Genomic DNA, 19,933 nt, shown 5'->3' on the forward strand with positions numbered 1-19,933 from the left:
CATCTCCAGTCCACATCTCCCCTCTCAGCTCTTGGTTCATCCAAATGCCTTTTGGGCATCTCCATTTAGACAACACCATAGTCCTCTCAACTTCAACTTATCAAAAACATTGAATCACGAACACACAGATTACTTAAAATGCTTTTTTTTTTCTTGGCATAAAGTCCAGTTTCCTTGGGAACACCTGGGTGGCTCAGTTAGTCAAGCGCTGAACTGTTGGTTTCAGCTCAAGTCACTATTTCGAGATCGGATCGGGAGATTGAGTCCCCTGCGCTCAGTGGGGAGTCTGTTGGAGATTCTCTCTCTCCCTCTCCTCTGCTCCTACCCCCCACCCTGCGTTCGTTCTCCCCCTCTCTCTCTCTCTCTCTTTCTCTCTCAAATAAATAAATAAATAAATCTTAAAAAAAAAAAAAAGGTCCAGTTTCTTTAATATGGCTTACCTGTTGTGCTCCATCTGGCTCTGCCTTCTTCTTTGTCAGCTTTATCTTGCTTTCCTGGATTCTAAATCAGCCTTACTGAACCTCAAATGCATAGTATTCTTTTGCCTGTGGTACATGCTATTCCCTTTATCCAGAAGGGGAATAAGAAGAGATGAAGCTGTAGTGATTATAAAGGCACAGACTTCCTAGATCCAGGTGAATCCCGAATTTGGCACTTACCTAGCTGTGTAATCTAGAGTGAGTTAACCTCTCTGCTCTCAGTGTCCTCATCTGTACGATGGAATGGCAATAGTATCTGCTTCACAGCATATTGTGAGGATTGAAAGAGTTAGTATAGTTGAGGCTTTTACTAAGGACTATATAAATGTAGCTCTTAGTGTAATTCTTATTGTAAATGTGTTGTGCTATTGGATGATATTAATTTTTTATGTTTTAAAGATGATTTAATGTTTACCCATAAACTATGACTTGATTGGCTGGTTCTTGTAATTGATATTTATCTTTTTTCTTGGCTGAGTGGCAGCTTTGTATTCCTTACTTCTTATTTTTTAGGTTTTTAGTGATTAAAATTTGGTCTTAGGTTGACATTCTCATGAAATAGATCATTTGACTGTTGTCTTACCTGAATTTTTATACGAATGAATTCAGGTAAACTTCTATGGAAAATTTTACTTGTTAAATTAATATTATTTTTAAAAAGATTTTATTTATTTATTTTATTACAGAGAAAGAAAAAGTACATGAGTAGGAGGAGAGGCAGAGGGAAAAGGGGAGAGAGAACATCTCAAGCAGACTGTGCTGAGCATAGAGCCTGACATGGGGCTCGATCTCACCACCCTGAGATCATGACCTGAGATGAAACAAAGAGTTGGATGCTTAGTTGACTGACCCACTAAGGTGTCCCCTCCATGGCAACTTTTAAAAGAAAATTAAATTAATTCTTAATAGCTAATAGCTGACTTTTTACTTTATGATTTATGTGCCATGCTGATTCAAGGTTCAAGTAAAGTCTTTTAAAGGACTTCACTTTTTTTCTTTCAAGTGTATTTCAGAGATTGTAGATTATAATGGTTCAAATGGTTTGAGTTCTAACAAGGAATACTTATTGTATTATTAAATAGACTCTCTGAAAGGAAAAGCTCTTGTTTCTCTCTCTATTCACAATTCTACTTACTTACATCCAACACTTCCCAGAACACTTCTGCTATCAGATGTGTGACTCTTTTCTCATAGTGACCAATTCTCCAATACCAGCTGAGTATCCTCCTACAGTTTAGCTCAATTTTGACACCGACTGCTTGAGTGTCAGTTGGTATCAAAATTGACACCACAGACTGAAGGGTCAGTCCCACAAGACCACGTCCAGCTTCAGACCTCCATAAAAAGCAGTGGGTTCCCAAGTCACCTACTACTTCCATCCAACTCAACTACAAATTGAAGGTTCCTAGGACCCCCTCCTCAAGGTCACTCATTTGCTAGAAGGGCTCACAGAACTCAGGAAAACAATTTGATTACTAGCTAACTGGTTTATTATAAAGGATATGTTAAAGAATACACATGAAGAGTCAGATGAAGAATTTATGGGATGAGGTCTGTGTCTGGAAGGTCTGGAGCACAGAAGCTTCTGTCCCTATGGAGTTTTGGGGTATGCCGCCCTCCTGGCAAGCAGATATGTTTTTGTTCACCAATCTACAGCTCTTAGTATTCTGTATTTCAGAGTTGAGGCTTCATTATGTAGATGTGACTGATTAAATTGTTGACCACTGGTTTTCAGCCTCCAGCCCTCTTCTTGAGGATGTGGGTGTAGTTGACGGGAGAGGTGAAAGTTCTCATCATCTAGTTTTCCCTCATCAACCAGCCCCCATCCTGTGATTATCTAGGGACTTTCTAAATAAATTCAGGTCTGGTTGAAAGGGGCTTGCTATGAATAACAAAAGAGTTTCTTTCACTTTTACCCTTTTGGAGCTATTCTAAGGACAAAAACTAAATATTATAAGAGATGCTTCTATGCTTCAAACACTTTGGAAATTACAAGGGCTTCAGGATCTGTGAGCCAGAAACCCTGAAGGAAGACCAAAATATATATTTCTTACTTCATCACAATATCACATTTTTTATTATCACAGTAGTTAAGGTCAGCCAGGAAAACATGGCAAAACCTAAGTTTTATCAGAAGTTTCCTCAGTGGTCTCAGGTTTGGCAGAAACTTAAGTAGTATGGTGAAAACTTACATGTATTTAAATTTTAAGTGTTGATTTTGAATCTTGAAAGAGGACTTAGGTTGCTTCCATATTGACCTCAAACTTTCCAGTTGGGTTCTTCCCATTTGTCTCTTGGCTCTGGTGGAAGACCCTGAGGGCAAAGTATTCCCCTGAGGGGAACTGAAACTACCCTGAGGCAATAGGGCCCACCTTAAGCCTAAGAGACTCCACCTGGGATGGACTCCATGACAATGATCCATTTGACCTTTATTGCCTACCTGCATGTACCCGCTCACCTTTGGCCCACATTTTCTTTATATAAACCTGGAAATAGTTTCAGTCCTTTTGGAGACAGTCTTTGAGAAGCTGTTCTGCTGTGTTTCTGGTGTGGGCCTCGCGGAAATAAATTCCTTGCCCCACCACCCTCATCTCTCTGCCTTTGGATTTTGTCAGCAATGACTGGTCTGTTTGGGACCCCTGGAGCCAGGTGCTCTTGCAACCCAGTGCCCTGGCTGTAGTTTTGACTGTTAATTTGTCTTCAGCGTATTTATTTTTCATTGAGACTTATGATTTGAGTTGAATTTGTGAAGACTGAAATATGAAATGTACTGAAAGGAACAAATTGTTGATCTAGTTCTATCTGATCTGACAGTGCTAGATGTGAGAATGACAAAATATTTGTATTTTTCTCCTTTCCTTCTAGAAGGAGATAGTTGCTGTCTGGTAAATTTTTAGATATGATGACTTTTCCATTAAAAATATGGGTGTTTGCTTATTGCTGTCATTTTATCTCCCAGCATATTTTACTTTTGTCTTTAGAAAATATATTTTTTTTTAAAGAAGATTTTATTTATTTATTCATGAGAGACACAGAGAGAGAGAGAGGCAGAGACACAGGCAGAGGGAGAAGCAGGCTCCATGCAGGAGCCCGACATGGGACTCAATCCCCAGACTCCAGGATCATGCCATGGGCCAAAGGCAGGTGCTTAATTGCTGAGCTACCCAGGTGTCCCTAGAAAATATATTTTTTAAAGAAGATTTTCCAGATTTTCTGTTATGCTGAAAATATTTTTAAAATTAATCAAGACTAATAAACATGTTTATTTCAGTGCAAAAATGTTTAGTTTCTACTATTTGCACAGCACTTTGTTAGCTCCTAAAGAGATACAGAGAAGTGAGTAAGACAGGGGCCCCGGGCTAAGTGGTTGAGCGTCTGCCTTTGGTTCAGGTCGTGGTCCTGGGATCCTGGGATGGAGTCCCACATTGGGCTCCCTGCATGGAGCCTGCTTCTCTCTCTGCCTGTGTCTCTGCCTCTCTCTCTGTCTCTCATGGATAAGTAAATAAAATCTGAAAAAAAAAAAAGAGAGAAATGAGTAAGATAGTCTCCTTCCTCATTTGGGAACTGGAGCAAAACGCATGAGCTAATTCTAAATAATTTTAATAACAAAGAGTATGGTACAGACTTTGAGAGACTTTGAGCAGTGTGTGTTCTCCTGGTCCATGCCCTTGCAAAACATCAGTAGCTGCCAAATATGACCAGTTTACCTCTATTCCCTCCTGTTTGACTTTGCTTCTATGTTTGATGCTTTTGCCCAGCTATGTTTTTAATACTTGTCTTTTGGCTTCTGTATACAACTTCCTTATTTTTCTTTTAACTCTAACTGCTGTCTGTTATTTTCTTTCCTCCTCAGTTTTGTTTTATTAAGAAAAGTTTTGTAAAAGCAGAAAAGTTTAAACTGTAGAACAATGAACATCCACATACCCTCCACCTAGATTTCAGTTTTGTTACCATTTTTCTGTATTGCTTGCTCTCTCTCTATATGTGTGTGTGTGTGTGTCTTTTGTTGCTATTGAACCATTTGAATTAAGTTGCCAGTGTCATGACATGAGACTCCAAAATACTTGATCTGTTTCTCCTGAGAATGAGGATATTCTACATAACTATCCTAAATTATCCTCTACTTAAGAAAATTAATAACATAAAAATTAAAAATAAAGTTAACGATGAAATTATCTAGACTGTATATTAAATTTTCACCAATGTCCCACAGATAAACCTTTTTAGCTATTTTGTTTGTTTTTAAAGTAGGCTCTATTCCTACGTTGGAGCCCAGCATAGAGCTTGAACTTACATTCCTACCAGTATGTAGGTGCCATGATATGAAAGAGCAGTCAGTGGCTGCCATCTTCAGCTCTTTTTTTCTTCTGAGCACTTTTCTTTTGTGATCACATTTACTTCTGTGGTTTTAAGAGTTGCCAGTGATGTAGTGATGTTTACTTTTCTGAATTCCGTTTCTGTTATTTCCTTTTGTTCATCCTCTTCTGGCTATCTAGGAACCACTTCGAAATCACTATGTCCAAAATGAATTTATCCTCAACTTGTGAACTGGCTTATTGTCAGTATTGTTTATTATTGGGCAGGGGACAGGTGTAGAAGGTGTAGTGTAAATGGCTTTATTCTCACTGGGACAACACTCTTGGTAGGAACCTCATCTTTAGCTGCTTCTCTGGCTGTTCAGCGCTCTCTCATATACATACACAGATGTGCACACACGTTTATGCATCAAATATTTCTTCAATGCCTGCAATATGCCTATATATATTTGGCTATGGTAGATGAGCCTATCTCTGGAATGCCTTTTGTATACATTCTTTCCATTCCTAACTGTACTTACTCTGATTTTGGTCCTTATCAACCCTTTTATAGGACTTTTACAACATTTGCCCAACCTCTGGTTTTAAATCCTTTGATCCATCCTGTACACTCTCTGCCTGCTTTGCTAAGAGTACCTGTTTGATCATATGTTTCTGTTGCTTAAGAACTTCTGATGGTTTCCCATTCATTATACAGAAAAAAATGCCAACTTATTAGCATACTGTATAAGACTATGCTAATTATACTTTGCTCTTTTTGTGTTATTCCATCTCTGTGTTCTAGCTATATAAGTCTTCTGCTAACTTCTTGAATATAGCATAGATTTTAATTTTCAGACTTTGTCCATACATTTCTGGTGTCTGTAAGGCCCTGACCTCTTTTTTTGCTTAATGAAATACTACTCATCTCTCAAGGTCCGCTCAGATATTCCCTTTGAAAATTATTTACCGATAGCCTGTCTATCCCCTTCACCAGAACCAAAGACTTTCTGTTCTTTATCTGATGTACTTTGCATATACATGTGTGGTAGTGCTTATCAGATTGTGTCCCTTTCTGGTGTGTCTCTCGGTGTAAAGGTTCACAAGGGAAAGGATCATCTTGTCCTTCCTACTTTTCCTAGAGCCCAACACAATGCCTGGTACACACCACAGGCCTAGTAAAATATTTCTGAAAGGAGAGGTTGGAATTATTTGCTACATTTACTCTCTGTAGCAAGTAAATCTGATTTAAGATTCAACAATTCTCATAGGAAAATAATGTTTTATATTAAAATTTTGGTTTATATACTAAATATTTGCTAATGATTACTTTCTGTGTAATACCATCCTGAATTATTTGTGTTTTCAGCTTCACACTTTGATGCCTATATCTTAAAGTATTACTGCAGATGTATTTGTTTTAATTAAAATAACTTCTGAAACAAAACAGAGGATCATAAGCGAAGAGAGTAAAAAATAAAAGAAGATGAAATCAGAGAGGGAGACAAACCATAAGAGACTCTTAGTCATAGGAAACAAATTGAGGGTGACTGGAGAGGGGGCAGTAAGGGATGGGATAATTGGATGATGAGCATTAAGGAGGGCACATGATGTAATAATGAGCACTGGACATTATATAAAACTGATGAATCACTGAGCACTACCTCTGAAACCAATAATATAATGTATGTTAATTAATTCAATTTAGATAAAATTAAAAAATAAATTATTAAAAAATTAAAATAACTTCTGAGCAGTAGAAATTTGCCATAATAGGAGCTTCCGAAATTTTATCATTTCAGAGCCTTTAGATTAGTAAATGTTTATCAGAAATGGAATTCTGAATGAAGGAAATAGTATAACATGATAGATTATTTTTCTAGAGAAAGAAACATTAATCAGTTTTTAAGAAAACCTAAATAAAGGCTGTCTTTCTAAGGAATGAAGGCAAAAAGATAAACTCTTGTCAAATCTCCATGTTGCAAGGGAATCGTGAACTTTAATAAGGAGACCATTATTGTATTTTGGTGATGTTAAGAGAATGAGTAGATGAAATGTTTGATAGATGAAAACAAAGAAGGTGGTAGTACTATTTGACATTTTTCATTAATAAGGGGGATACAAAATAGTAAGAGTAACTTGTGTTACAGGTTTTGAATATTTCAGAATTATTTTAAAAGTCTTAGCATTTAAAAAAGAAAAATTCCTGATAATTAAAAATATTATGGTGTGGAACTGTTTATGAGTGAAATGGTGTGGTATGTGGATTTTGTTTCAAAATAATCAAGAGGGTAGGCAGTGGAAATAAGACTGGCCATGTGTTGATAATTGTTGAAGCTGTGTGACAGATACATAGAATATTTCATTCATTTTTGGAAAATTTCATGAGAAAAAATTTAAAAATACTATGCTATCATATAATACAGGAAAGAGTTCCCAAACAAAGAATCGCAGGCTGAATACTGAGTTCATGATATGGAAACACTCAGAATGATACCAACGTAAAACTAAGTGATATTTTTTGGTTTTTGTTTTTCCGAATTCTTTTCTTCCATATGTATATGTTTTCCGTGTATGATGTGGAGGCCTCTTAATCTGCTAAGCCAAATCAACACATATTAAAAGAAAGGGATAGGATTTTGCTTTATGTCCGCATTCTTGAAGAAAAATTTGTTGGTAAGACTTGGGTGTCATACTGTTTGAAGAATGTCTTAATTGATAACACCTACCACTATAAAAACTGGTAATACTGTACTGTCTTAGATACTGTATTTCTGATGATTTCATTACTTCAGTTTTACTCTTAAGGTTTGGAAAAGGAAATTTGATGAATTCATAGAAGAGTCTGTCCTTTTTTTTTTTTTTTTTTTAAGATTTCATCTATTTATTCATGAGAAACACAGAGAGAGAGAGAGAGGCAGAGACACAAGCAGAGGGAGAAGCAGGCTCCATGCAGGGAGCCCGACGTGGGACTCGATCCCGGGTCTCCAGGATCACGCCCTGGGCTGAAGGCAGCACTAAACTGTCGAGCCACCCGGGCTGCCCAGAGTCTGTCCTCTTAAGGGACATAAGAGAGAAGTGTTCAGAAGTTGTTCTGCCATTTGTCTTTCCTTCCTTCTCTGTGTCTCTTCCTTTTCCCCTTCTTGCCTCAAGTTCTTTTTTAGACACCAAGAAGGTCATCTTTGTGCTACATCCTCTAATCCAATATCACCTATATAGGCTCAGGTCCCTTCAGCCTGAAACTACTACGGTAGTTCCTCAGTAAACACCATTAGGGCATCTCCCTTTTGAACTCCTCAGATATTTTCATTTTTGGTTGGAGTTTTTCTTTCTATCCAAAAGAATCATTTATGAGCCAAAGGACCTTCTGAGATCCCCCCCCAAGTCTTGTCCTTCATGATACCATCTTCCGCATCAGCAATCTCAGACCCTCAGACTTCTCCTTGATTCAGCCTTCTTGATCTTCATTATTTATTAACCTGGTCCTGCTGATTCTTCTTTTAGAATGACTGTCACAAATGTTCCGTCTTTTCTTCGGTCTTACCGTTACCACTCTGTTTTGGAGAACACCGGGCTTGGAATTGGAAGGCTTCATTTCAGTTCTGCTTCTGGATGCTTGCCTAGCTTCTTCATCTTTAAAATGAGGAGGGCTTACCAGGATCGCCTTATACCTGTTTTGGAGCTAACACTCTGTTACACGAATCCAGGTCCTTACCTGCTCACACTTGCATTGTGGTCACCTCCTAATTGTTTTTTCACACCTTTAGTCTCAGGCTTTCCTGATGAGATTAATCTTCATACATAACATTCATTGCCTACAGAGTAAAATCTTCTATTTCGTGGTCTCCATTTATTCATGTCATCGTTTCTCTGGTTAGTGGTGTTCTCATTTACACAATTAGAGTGGAAACTCCATCCATCTTCAGAGTCTTCCTGTCTCTCCCGTACAGAATCAAATTGGTTACTAAATTCCGTCAGTTCTGACTCAAAAACGCCTTTTGAATCCATATTTGTTCTCTTCTGCCGCTGTTATAATCTAGTTCTTCATCTTCTCTTATCTGGACATTTGACGCAAACTACCAAATGTTTGCTCTGTCACCAGTTTCTAGTTACCACAGTTATCTTTCTGAGCAAAGATCTGTTAACTACCTTTTCTGTTCTAAAAACCTTTTGCAAAAAAAACAAAAAAACAAAAAAACAAAAACAAACCAAAAAAACCCTTTTGCTCCACACTGTTGACATATGAAATGCAAGTTTTTCTTTTTTTTTTTTTTCCAGGACTCACATGGTCCCTTCCCTTTACTTTTCTAATTTGTCTTCTGCTCCTTGTGATCATGCCCCAGCTTCCAGCCATACTGAGTATTAGCAGTTTCTGGAATATGCCTCTGTTGTTTTTCTCATGCTGTACATCTGCCTGTAATTCTTGGACCCCTTCATCTCTTCTCTGCTTGGGGAACTCCTCCTTAAGCATCACTCACATAGTTACCTTCCTTAAGGCTCTGAAAGAAACAGTCTGATTCTCCTGTGTCTTATGCATCCATCCTGGGTATAGTGGAAGTCATATAAGAGTTATTTGTTTTTGTTTCCCACTCACCCAGATTCTCTTTCCAGGTAGATTGTGAACTCCATGGTGTCTAGTGTAGTCAGTCTCTAATTTTGTTCATTCTCAGAGTTTGGCGCAGTGTTGGAACATATAATATTTATTCAGTAGTTGTTTGTTGGTTGATGTAAAATAAAATAGTAAGCCTCTTCTGTTTTCCATATAAAAAACAAGAAAAATATTTAACCCTATTAGTTTGAAGACAATTTTTTTTAAGGATTTGTTTATTTATGTTGGAGAGTGTGTACATGAGAAAGGGGAGAGGGAGAGAGAAAGCATCCTCAAGCAGAGTTTCTGAGTGCAGAGAGCCCTTCGATCCCAGGACCCTCTGATCAGGACCTGAGCCGAAGTCAGGAGTCAGACACTCATTGGACCTAGCCACCCAGGTGCCCCATGAAGATGAAAATTTTTATCTCAGTATTGCTTGAACTTGAATTTCCTCATCTTATCTTGAAAGATGCTTCTAATTTTTTTGTCTGTCATAGATCCTTAGGACCGAAGATGGCCCAGGGCTGATCTGGACACTTGGTAGTAGTATTGATAGGAGTCAAAAAGCCTTGGTCCTAATTATGATGATAACGGGTGGAGTTTTGGCCTGTACTTGTATATACAGGCTCCTAAATGGTGCTTCACCTTGCTAAAAGTGACTGGAGGCTGGTCATCAAGTTTGTTTGTTTATTTGTATTTAAGATTTTATTTATTTATTCATGAGAGACGCACACAGAGAGAGGCAGAGACACAGGCAGAGAGAGAAGCAGGCCCCGTCTCCAGGATCATGCCCTGAACCAAAGGCAGACGCTTAACCACAGAGCCACCCGGGCATCCCTGGTCATCAAGTTTAGACATTATTGAAAAGTCTAAAACTATCTTTACCATTAAGCCGGTTCCTAATATTTCATTCAAGAGATGTTCCTGAACTTGCTTCTTTAAACTTGAGAAATTCTTTCCTCAATTATATTACAATTTCACCGCTGAGCCTGTTTTTCTGCCTGGGATAAAGCTTTCATTTTAAGGCAGCAATTTCTACAATTTGTACAAATATGTGCTTCTTATATTTTCTACCATCTATAGAATTGCTTGCATCACGAGTTTTCCAGAACATAGTGTCTCAGATGGAAAATGTAATAGAATTGCAGTCTCTGCCAGATTTATTTTTCTATTTTGTTATTACATAATGTTCCTGTTGAATAATTGTTTTTCTTTGTCACTGCTGAGTGAAGCTCACATGGTTTTGATATACATTACAGCCATATAGCAGAAAATGTCTTTAAATTTAAAAAATTGCATATTAAATATATCCATGTTTATTCTAAAAATTTATGTGTTTTTGAGTCTCGTGGATTTACTTAGTAACCTCCTTTGATTATTATCAATATCAGGTGTCCTAATCGTAGTATCTAATATACAGTAAAATTTAGGAAGCAGTTTCTCTAAAGGCTTTGGAATTACTTTGTCTGCTTTTATTACAGCAAATAATAAAGTACTTTTATTTAAAAGTTAAAGTAATTTAGAAAGAAGATTGTTTTAAGAAAGAACAAGTTGCCTCTAAAAGCCAGGCCATCATAGCAGTGTATGTAGGGCAAGTTTACCTGCTTTTCAACCTTGTCATGTAAGAGAACAAATTGTTCGTTTACGATACTTAATATTATGTGTGCCTGAGACACATAAGCCGTGGGGTATGAGTTGTCACTGCCACTTGGAGAAAACCCCCAAGACAGGCAGCACTCCCATAGGTTGAGAGCAATAAAGCCTCTTTGCCCCCTGGCTAATCACTGAAATATTTGTGGGCATTGTAGGAAAGGTCACATGTGTAGTTTTCATAACTAAGGTGTTGGCATCTGACCAAGGACTAGCACTGAGAGAGCACGGTGGTCAAAGTGAGTCCCATGTGCCCTCTTGGGATCTGCCCCTTCTTCATATGGTGAACCTTAGAGATGCCACATTATCGCGTACCATCTGACAGTTAATACACAAGAGAAATGGCCATGACCTATCCACTTTCTTTCATTCTCAATTTCAAAGCTGCAGATAAACCTTAAGTTTTCAGATCTTTGAGTATTTTGCTAATTTAGCAGATGGAAGTTATATTTAAACTTATTAAGTGAAATAATTACTGGGTTTGTTCCTAGATCCCACCCATATAATTCAGAGTAAAGGCCTATGCTTCAGTTTATTCTGCTCAAGCTTTCAAATTCCTTTGACAGCCTGGATGTGAAATTCAAAAGTCATTAATGTGATGTGTTAATTTTGCACTTTTTGACTTACTGCAAAAAAAAAAAAATCTTATAGTTTCCATAGCAACGATAACCTATCCAGATTGTGTAATATTCTTTACAGTATTAAAAATAAAACCATGCAATTACATGAGCTTCTGGAGCACTTCATTTAAGGGAACTGGGGATTGAAATATTTCTGTTTTAAAAGATTATGATTTCATTGAAAATTTTGCCAAAAAGCTTATATAATTTTGTTTTAAGAATTTAACAAATTTTTAAAATATTTAGCAATAGATACTTGGTAGTTAAAGTAATTATTAAGTGAGAAATTTACATCATGAGCATTGCGTTAAATCTCTCAGGCATGAATGCTTTTACACACATGTTCACACATACATTTAAGGGGGGGGATGTTTGGCTTTAATTACATTCAGTCACCTGCTGTTTGTACTTCTTAGTGGCTTCTGGGTGGTCTGAAAAAAAGCCTAGCTTTATGTTTGGAGGAAACAGGATAGAGAAAAAGGAAAAAGTGATTACTTAAAGCTTTCTCTAGTTTTGACTTTGCTTTTTAAATTAACATGTCTAGGATATTACTTTGAAGATACTAAGGATTGTTTTAGTACGTGACTATTTTCAGTGTCAAATTATTTTGGCTTTTCTCTTTTTCTCCTCTAATTCTAATTTAAAAGATGTTATAATATAATATTAGCACTAAAGTTAATTATAAGTTCTTACATCTTAACACAACTGATTTTCATCTTTTTATCATCTTAGCATATGTCTAGATATATGTATAATTTTATATGGTATAATTTGTGTATTTTCTAACTAATATATAGTAAACATTTTCCATGTTTCTGATGATGGTCGTGATTATCATTTTAGTAATTGCATAACAGTCTGTTTTCTGTTGATATATCTGGTGTGTTTTCTGTTTGTCAAAATGCTGCTTAATTATTTCCTGAATGCCATGTATTGGAAGAAAAATGGATATAATTTTCAAACTGATTGTGGGAGACAGTAACTGTAATTTACTTATTTGCCCAAACCATAGATGATTGTGAAAATCTTCAAAAGGCACGTAAAATGTTTTAAAATGCATGTAATGAATACTCTCTTAAATTACTGTATCTGCGAGGCACTTGGGTGGCTCATTCATTTAGATGATTTGATTTTAACTCAGGTCTTGATTTTGGGATCTTAGGGTCGAGAGTTCAAGCCCTGTGTCAGACTCCATGCTAGGCATGGGGCCTACCTAAAAAATTGCCTTATCTGCCAGTAAACACAGTATGGGGAAGATAAGGAATAGGTAAGTCAGGCAGATGTGGCACCATTTAGGTGCCATCATTTGAAAAAACCATCATGACATGATGAAAGCTTGCTGAGGCTCCAATATTTGTCAAAAGACAAAACTCAGAGAGTGTGGATGATACTCCTTTTATCAGAACAACTCAGAATATGAACCACATTTCTGACATTTTGCTGTGTCCAGTTCTGGTGTCAGTACCCCGAGGATACTGTGTTGCTCTAGCCACTCATGTGAAACTGTTTTTTTTTTTTTTAATGGACTGTATCACCATTATTGAACTGCTGTCTTCCCTTGGTTGAGCACCCTGATAACTACTGGGATTTCCCAGAATTCCTAATCCTACCTTTACTATTTGGAAAATTTACTATAACTACTAGGGTTTTCCTAGAGTTCTTGAGAATGAGATGTTGGTGGCTAGAGTTTTAAAGACTTTCCAAGGCTTTTGGTTGAGGTCTTTAGGCTTTTTTTTTTTTTTTTTTTTTTTTTGAGGTCTTTAGGCTTTTGAATGCCCCCTGTCCTAGTCAGAATAGGGTGTCCCAATGGGTTGAGATTCTTCTATAGCTCATCCCTCCTATTAAGTGGTTCTTATACTACGAAATTACTTTAAACAAATATAGAAGTTTGCATCTGTCATTTATTTTTGTAGTTAATGTTTTAACAGAATGCTTTCATAGATTACAGATAATTAAGACAGGAGTAGAATTATCTTGCAATATGCTTGAGTTTATATTTATACTTGTTTACTTTTTGAAACTAGTGCTGTGTTTAGTATCCTGTTTCAATTTTGAATTTTGTGTTTTGGCTCTGTCTAGTGTTTTCATTGTGACATGAGGTTTTTTTTTGTTTTTTTTTTTTTTCGTATTTTGTATTTCTGTAGTTGTAATATTATCAGAACCAGTAAGCAATGCATGCATAGTGAGAGTGTTTATATATCACTGAGAGACTAGTGTATTTTTATTGTTTTTGTAGCTATGATTTTGAATCTGAAAATAATGTTTAGAAAAAATAATTTTTTTTTGTTCATATGCAGAAAAGATGAAAAGGAATATGCATTGAAGCAAATTGAAGGCACGGGAATATCCATGTCAGCTTGTAGAGAGATTGCAGTAAGTGAATATCAATATGTTTTTTATTTTGTTACTGATATTGGATGATGAGTGATATTAATATGAAATAGTTTCAGTGATGTATTCCATGCGTAGTTATTTCAAAGTTGTCAATTAGTTTAATGATATTTTATATAAGATGAAAAAGCTGCATAAACTTTAATTACTTGAAAGTCATCTTTAAACAATCTCTTAATGTTATTTAGGATTTATAATCTTAGGAATATTGAATGAGCTACATGATGATTTAATTAAATTATGAATCAATATAATTCATTACTAAATAATTATTAATATCACTAATTAATGTAGTTCATTATTAATACAATTCATTATTGATAAGGTAACAATTTAATGCCTATTTTTCTTGTAATTTTAGGACTGATATATGTCTACAGAGAAAGGGGTTTATTATTAGATATTATGGATATTAAATTTTTTTTTCTCACATGTTTTAGTACTAGATTTTGCTAGTTGCTAGAAAAATAGGACTATCATTATAATAATAGGGTAATTCCTTAAAGAAAGATAATTTCTTTCTTTTTTTTGTCTTTATATGATATATTGTGCACTTAAGAAATGATTGTCCATAAGAATACCTAACATTTCCTATTTGCTAGGTACCAGGCTTACTAAGTGCTTTCAAGAATTAGTTAATTTACTTCTCACAACAAACAATCCTATGAAATGAGTACTTTTAATATCTCCACTTAACATATCAATAAACAAAGGCAAAGCCATATTTGTGGCTTAGAAGAGTTACCATTATATTATCTTATTTTAGTTCATTTTCTTATTTTAGTTCTTTAGTTTCTTTTTGGGATTTTATCATGATATCACATCTACTAGGGATTTCTGTCTCAAAATTGTCAAATGTTTATATTGTCTGTATCCATTAGGTATTTCTGCTTCTAATTTGGTAACTGTACATATATTGCCCACAGCTCCATGTTTCTGCCTTACCCACATTGAAATACTCCAGCATCACTCAAAGAAAATGTGTTGTACCAAAGAACACACGGGGCAGGCAATCTGTAGAGTTGAGTGTCTGCTGGCCTGAGTGACTATTTAGTCCTGAGTGCCAGTTTCTTTATTTGTGAGATAAGGGAACTATAAGGTCTCTTCTAGTTATAAACTCTTTGCTTTCAGAATGGGAGCCTCTCACTAGACTATGCACACTTTAAGGGGCAGAGACTATCTTTTTATCTCCAATTCCTAGCATAGTGCCTGCCATATAACAGGTAGTCCATAAATGTGTATTGAATAAATAAATGAATAAACAGAACAAAAATAATTTTACTATCAGTCCATGATCCTAAGTTTGCTCTAGAATATAAAATTTATGGTTTAAAAATTCCAGTTTGGCAGTTTTCTATAAATTATAAGGTGGTATTTGTAATGTTTTACCTGAATAAGCATTTGGTAAGTGATTTTTTAATTCCCTAAAATTCTTAAACATGTTGTCTCAACCATTGTGAATATGGTGTGCAATTTTGCTATTTTATTTTATTTTATTTATTTATTTATTTTTTAAATTTATTTATGATAGTCACACAGAGAGAGAGAGAGAGAGAGAGAGCGCGGCAGAGACACAGGCAGAGGGAGAAGCAGGCTCCATGTACCGGGAGCCCGACATGGGATTCGATCCTGGGTCTCCAGGATCGCGCCCCTGGCCAAAGGCAGGCGCTAAACCGCTGCGCCACCCAGGGTTCCCCAATTTTGCTATTTTAAAGTACTGTAGTATAGTATAGCATTAACTCCCTTTCTGTGAGTTAATTGGGGGAAAAGTTGATATTTAAAGTATTAATTATTAGGAAATGAAAGCCCAGTTGTAGATGTCCTTTTGTCCTTTTTGAAACAGAGACTTCTCTATGATGAGTAATCCATGGGTTCCCATTTCTCTACAACCTCACTAGCATTTGTTGTCTATTGTCCTTTTGATGATAGTCATTATACAGGTGTGAAGTGATCGCTCATTGTGGTTTTGATTTGCATTTCCTTGAGGATTAGTAATATTGAGCTCCTTTCATGCATCTGTTGGCCATTTGTTTGTTGTCTTTGGAAAGATGTCTACTCAGCCCTTCTGCCTATTTTTTAATTGGATTTTTTTAAACTATTGAATTGTATGAGTTTCTGATATATTTTGAATATTAATCTTTTATCAGATATATGGTTTGTAAATATTTTCTCCTATTCTGTAAGTTGTTTTTTCATTTTGTTTTTTATTTTGCTGTGCAGAAGTTGGAAAAGCATGACACATTCACAGTCTTCATATTTTTATTGAGAATTTGCTTAATAGACCTTTGAAAGTATGCAGTTTCTAGATTGAATAGTATTTTATCACTACCTGAATGACCTAGCCCCAATGTGATAGTGATTTTGACACAAGTTGAGCATGAATATTATTATGTAGTGGCTAAGTGCATACATATTTCTTTGTACATTACAAGCCTGCTAACACAGTTTTATAATTATTGCTTTATGTAATTTTTTAAAATCATATAGAAGAAAAAAGTTATAAACAAAAATACATTTATGTTTTTTTACCCATGTTTTTACCTTTACCAGTGCCCTTTATTTTTTATGTAGATGAATTATGTATATATACATATATATATTTTTATATACATATATATACACACACATATATACATATGTATATATTCCTTTCATTTTAAGTGAGGGTCTCCCTTTAGCATTTTTTTTAAAGATTTATTTATTTATTTATGAAAGACATAGAAGAGAGAGAGAGGCAGAGACACAGGAGGAGGGAGAAGCAGGCTCCATGCCGAGAGCCTGACGCGGGGCTCGATCCCGCGACTCCAGGATCGCGCCTTGGGCCAAAGGCAGGCTCTACACCGCTGAGCCACCCAGGGATCCCCCTTTAGCATATTTTTGTAAAATAGATCTGTTAGTGATGAATTCTTTCAGTTTTTGTATTTGGGAATGCCTTATTTCTTTTTTCCTTCCTCACCCGGTTCCCCTTTGATTTTGCAGGATAGTTTTGCTGGTTATAGAATTATTTGACAGTCTTTTTCTTTCATTACTTTGACTATATTAATCCACTGCCTTCTGGCCTCCATGGTTTCTGATGAGAAGTCAGTTGTTAATTTTATGAGAATCTCTTACTCACGAAGTAAGTAAGTAATTTTATGAGAATCTCTTATACACGAAGAATTATTTTTCCTGTTACTTTCAAGATTCTCTTTTTGTCTTGCTCTTTTGACTGTTTGACTATATGTGTGTAAGTGTGGATCCTGTTTGGAGTTTGTTGAGTTCTTGGATATGTAGATTAATGTTTTTTTTTTTTAATTTTTTTTTTTTTAATTTTTAAAATTTATTTATGATAGTCACAGAGAGAGAGAGAGAGAGGCAGAAACACAGGCAGAGGGAGAAGCAGGCTCCATGCACCGGGAGCCTGATGTGGGATTCGATCCCAGGTCTCCAGGATTGCGCCCTGGGCCAAAGGCAGGCGCCAAACCGCTGCGCCACCCAGGGATCCCAGATTAATGTTTTTGATGAAATTTGTCAAGTGTTTAGTTATCATTTCTTCAGATACTGTTTCTCCCTCTTTCTTTCTCTCTTTTCTTCTTAAGACTCCCATCATGTGTGTTGATAGGCTTGATGGTATCCCATAGTTCTCAAAGGCTCTGCTTATTTTTCCTAATTTTTTTTTCTATTTTTGCACAGACAGGATACTTTAAATTGCCTACCTTCAAGTTTGCTGATTCCTTGTTCTGCCAACTCAGATACGCTGCTGAAATTTTCATTTTGTTTGGACTTTTCAACTCCAAAATTGCTATATGTTTCTTTTAATAGACTTTATTTTTAAAGCAATTTTAAGTTTACAGCAAAATTGAGTTGAAAGTCTAAAGATTTTCCATATATTTCCTACTCCACACATGGATAACCTACCTTATTATCAACGTCCCCCACCCCCACCAGAGAGGTACATTTGTTATAATGATGAACTTATGTTGATACCCAGAATCCATAGTTTACATTAAGTTTCACTCTTGGTATATATTCTGTGGATTTGAACAAATGTTTAATGACGTGTATCTGCCATTATTGTACCATACAGAATATTTCCATTGCCTTAAAATCCTTTATGCTCTGCCTATTTATCCTATACACCCTCCTACCCTGCCTTGGCCCCTGACTATCATTGATCTTTTTATTGTTTCCATAGTTTTGTCTTTTTCAGAATGTCCTATAGTTGGAATCATAAAGTATGTGGCCTTTTCAGATTGGCTTCTTTCACTTAGTAATGGACATTTCAGGTTCCTTCATGTCTTTCATGGCTTGATAGCTCATTTCTTTTTAGCACTAAGTAATACTCCATTTTCTGGGTGTACTATAGTGTGTTTATCCATTCATCTACTGAAGTACATCTTGGTTGCTTCCAAGTTTTGGCAGTTATGAATGAAGCTGCTATAAATATTGTGTGCAGGCTTTATGTGACATAACTTTCAACTCTTTTGGGTAAACACCAGGGAGCACAATTACTGGGTTCTATGATAAAAGTATGTGTACTTTGGAAGAAACCACCAAACTGTTTTCCAAGGTGGCTGTACCATTTTGTATTTCCACCAGCAATGAATGAAATTTCTTGTTGCTCTACATCTTCGCTAGCATTTATTGTTGTCAGTGTTTTGGATATTAGCTGTTCTAGTAGGTATCTTATTGCTATTTAATTTGAGAGTCCGTTTTAGCCTTCATATCCTACTTGTATAGCCTTAATGGGTGAGAAATTAGAGCCTTTTCATCTATTTCCTGGACATGCCCACAGTTCTGCTCATGAGCAGTTAGTCTTTCTTTATTCCCCCCTAATTACACTCTTTCCTACCTGATTCCATTTATAGAAAATTCTAGAAAATGCAAATAATGTATGGTGATAGATAGTAGATCAGTGATTCCTTGAGGATGGGAATGGAGACAAATATTATAGAGAACTATGAAGAGTCTTTGGAGACCATGTAGGTCTTTATCATATTGGTTGTCATGATGGTTTCTTGAGTGTGTAGCTATATCAAAACTCATAAATGGTATGCTTAAAATTTGTGCAGGTTGTTGCACATCAATTATATCTCAGTAAATTTTGGGGAAAAATCAAAGCTGAATGGGTTTATTAGTGGATAAAGGGTCTGTAAATGAGGAATTTGTAAAATCAGTGGCTCATAAGCACAGCTGAAAGGATTGACCTTGAATAGTAAATGGAATAGCTAGTTTATCTGAAACTGCAGTGATAGAAGAGATGATGGTGTCAACATACAACACTTTGCTAGGTTGATGATGAGGTAGTTACATTCTTGTGTGCCTCTTTTTTTGTGAGTGTGGTGTTAAGTAATAAACATTTGAGGTAATTGATGAAGGATATGTGAAAATTTGCTGATCAAAGATAAGATTATAGAAGTATTATAGTCCACCTAAAGTAGGAGATGAGTCATGGAACCCGTCTACATAATTGTACAGTTCTCTTCACTAGCAGCCCAGTATAAGAAGGCAGAATTGGATTTTTCTGTTCGATATGGTGGAAGGACAGAAAGTGTAAGGTGGATGAGAGTCAGAGGGTGAAGAGCGACTGATAGATCTAGGAAAATGTAGTAGACAACACCGTAAATTAAAGAGTAGATAGAGCTTGTTCTCTGCCCCTTTTCTTCTCTATCCCATGATATATCTAATTCCTAGTGTTTTCTAGTTCATATAGTCTCATATATGGGTAAGAGGATATGTGGAGATGTGTTCTCCATGTGGAGAACATTAGGAACATTTCACTCATCACTCCAAAATGGTGGGACTCTTGCCTGTGAAAGAACTTTTGAGAGCAGGGTTGGAGAATGAGGAAAGAAGTCAAAGAACTGTAGCTGTGGAATGAACTTGGAAGAATGTATACAGAATTGGAAGAAGTTTAAAAACTAAAATTTG

At 36.1% G+C, this 19,933-nt stretch overlaps 1 protein-coding gene across 10 annotated transcripts in view; it reads left to right on the plus strand.

Annotated features, from left to right (window-relative positions):
- CDK19 (cyclin dependent kinase 19) overlaps positions 1-19,933 on the plus strand; it is a 161,334-nt gene that overhangs the window by 47,761 nt on the left and 93,640 nt on the right. For 9 of the 10 annotated variants that reach the window (XM_072831770.1, XM_072831771.1, XM_072831774.1 and 6 more), the window contains one exon: positions 13,930-14,005. The exons of the other annotated variant lie outside the window; for it this stretch is intronic. In XM_072831770.1, the coding sequence (XP_072687871.1) occupies positions 13,930-14,005 (76 nt within the window). The remainder of the gene's footprint in view (positions 1-13,929; positions 14,006-19,933) is intronic. 10 annotated transcript variants of the gene reach the window in all.

Source organism: Canis lupus, chromosome 7 (genome assembly GCF_048164855.1).
Source record: "Canis lupus baileyi chromosome 7, mCanLup2.hap1, whole genome shotgun sequence".
Lineage (NCBI taxonomy): Eukaryota > Metazoa > Chordata > Mammalia > Carnivora > Canidae > Canis > Canis lupus.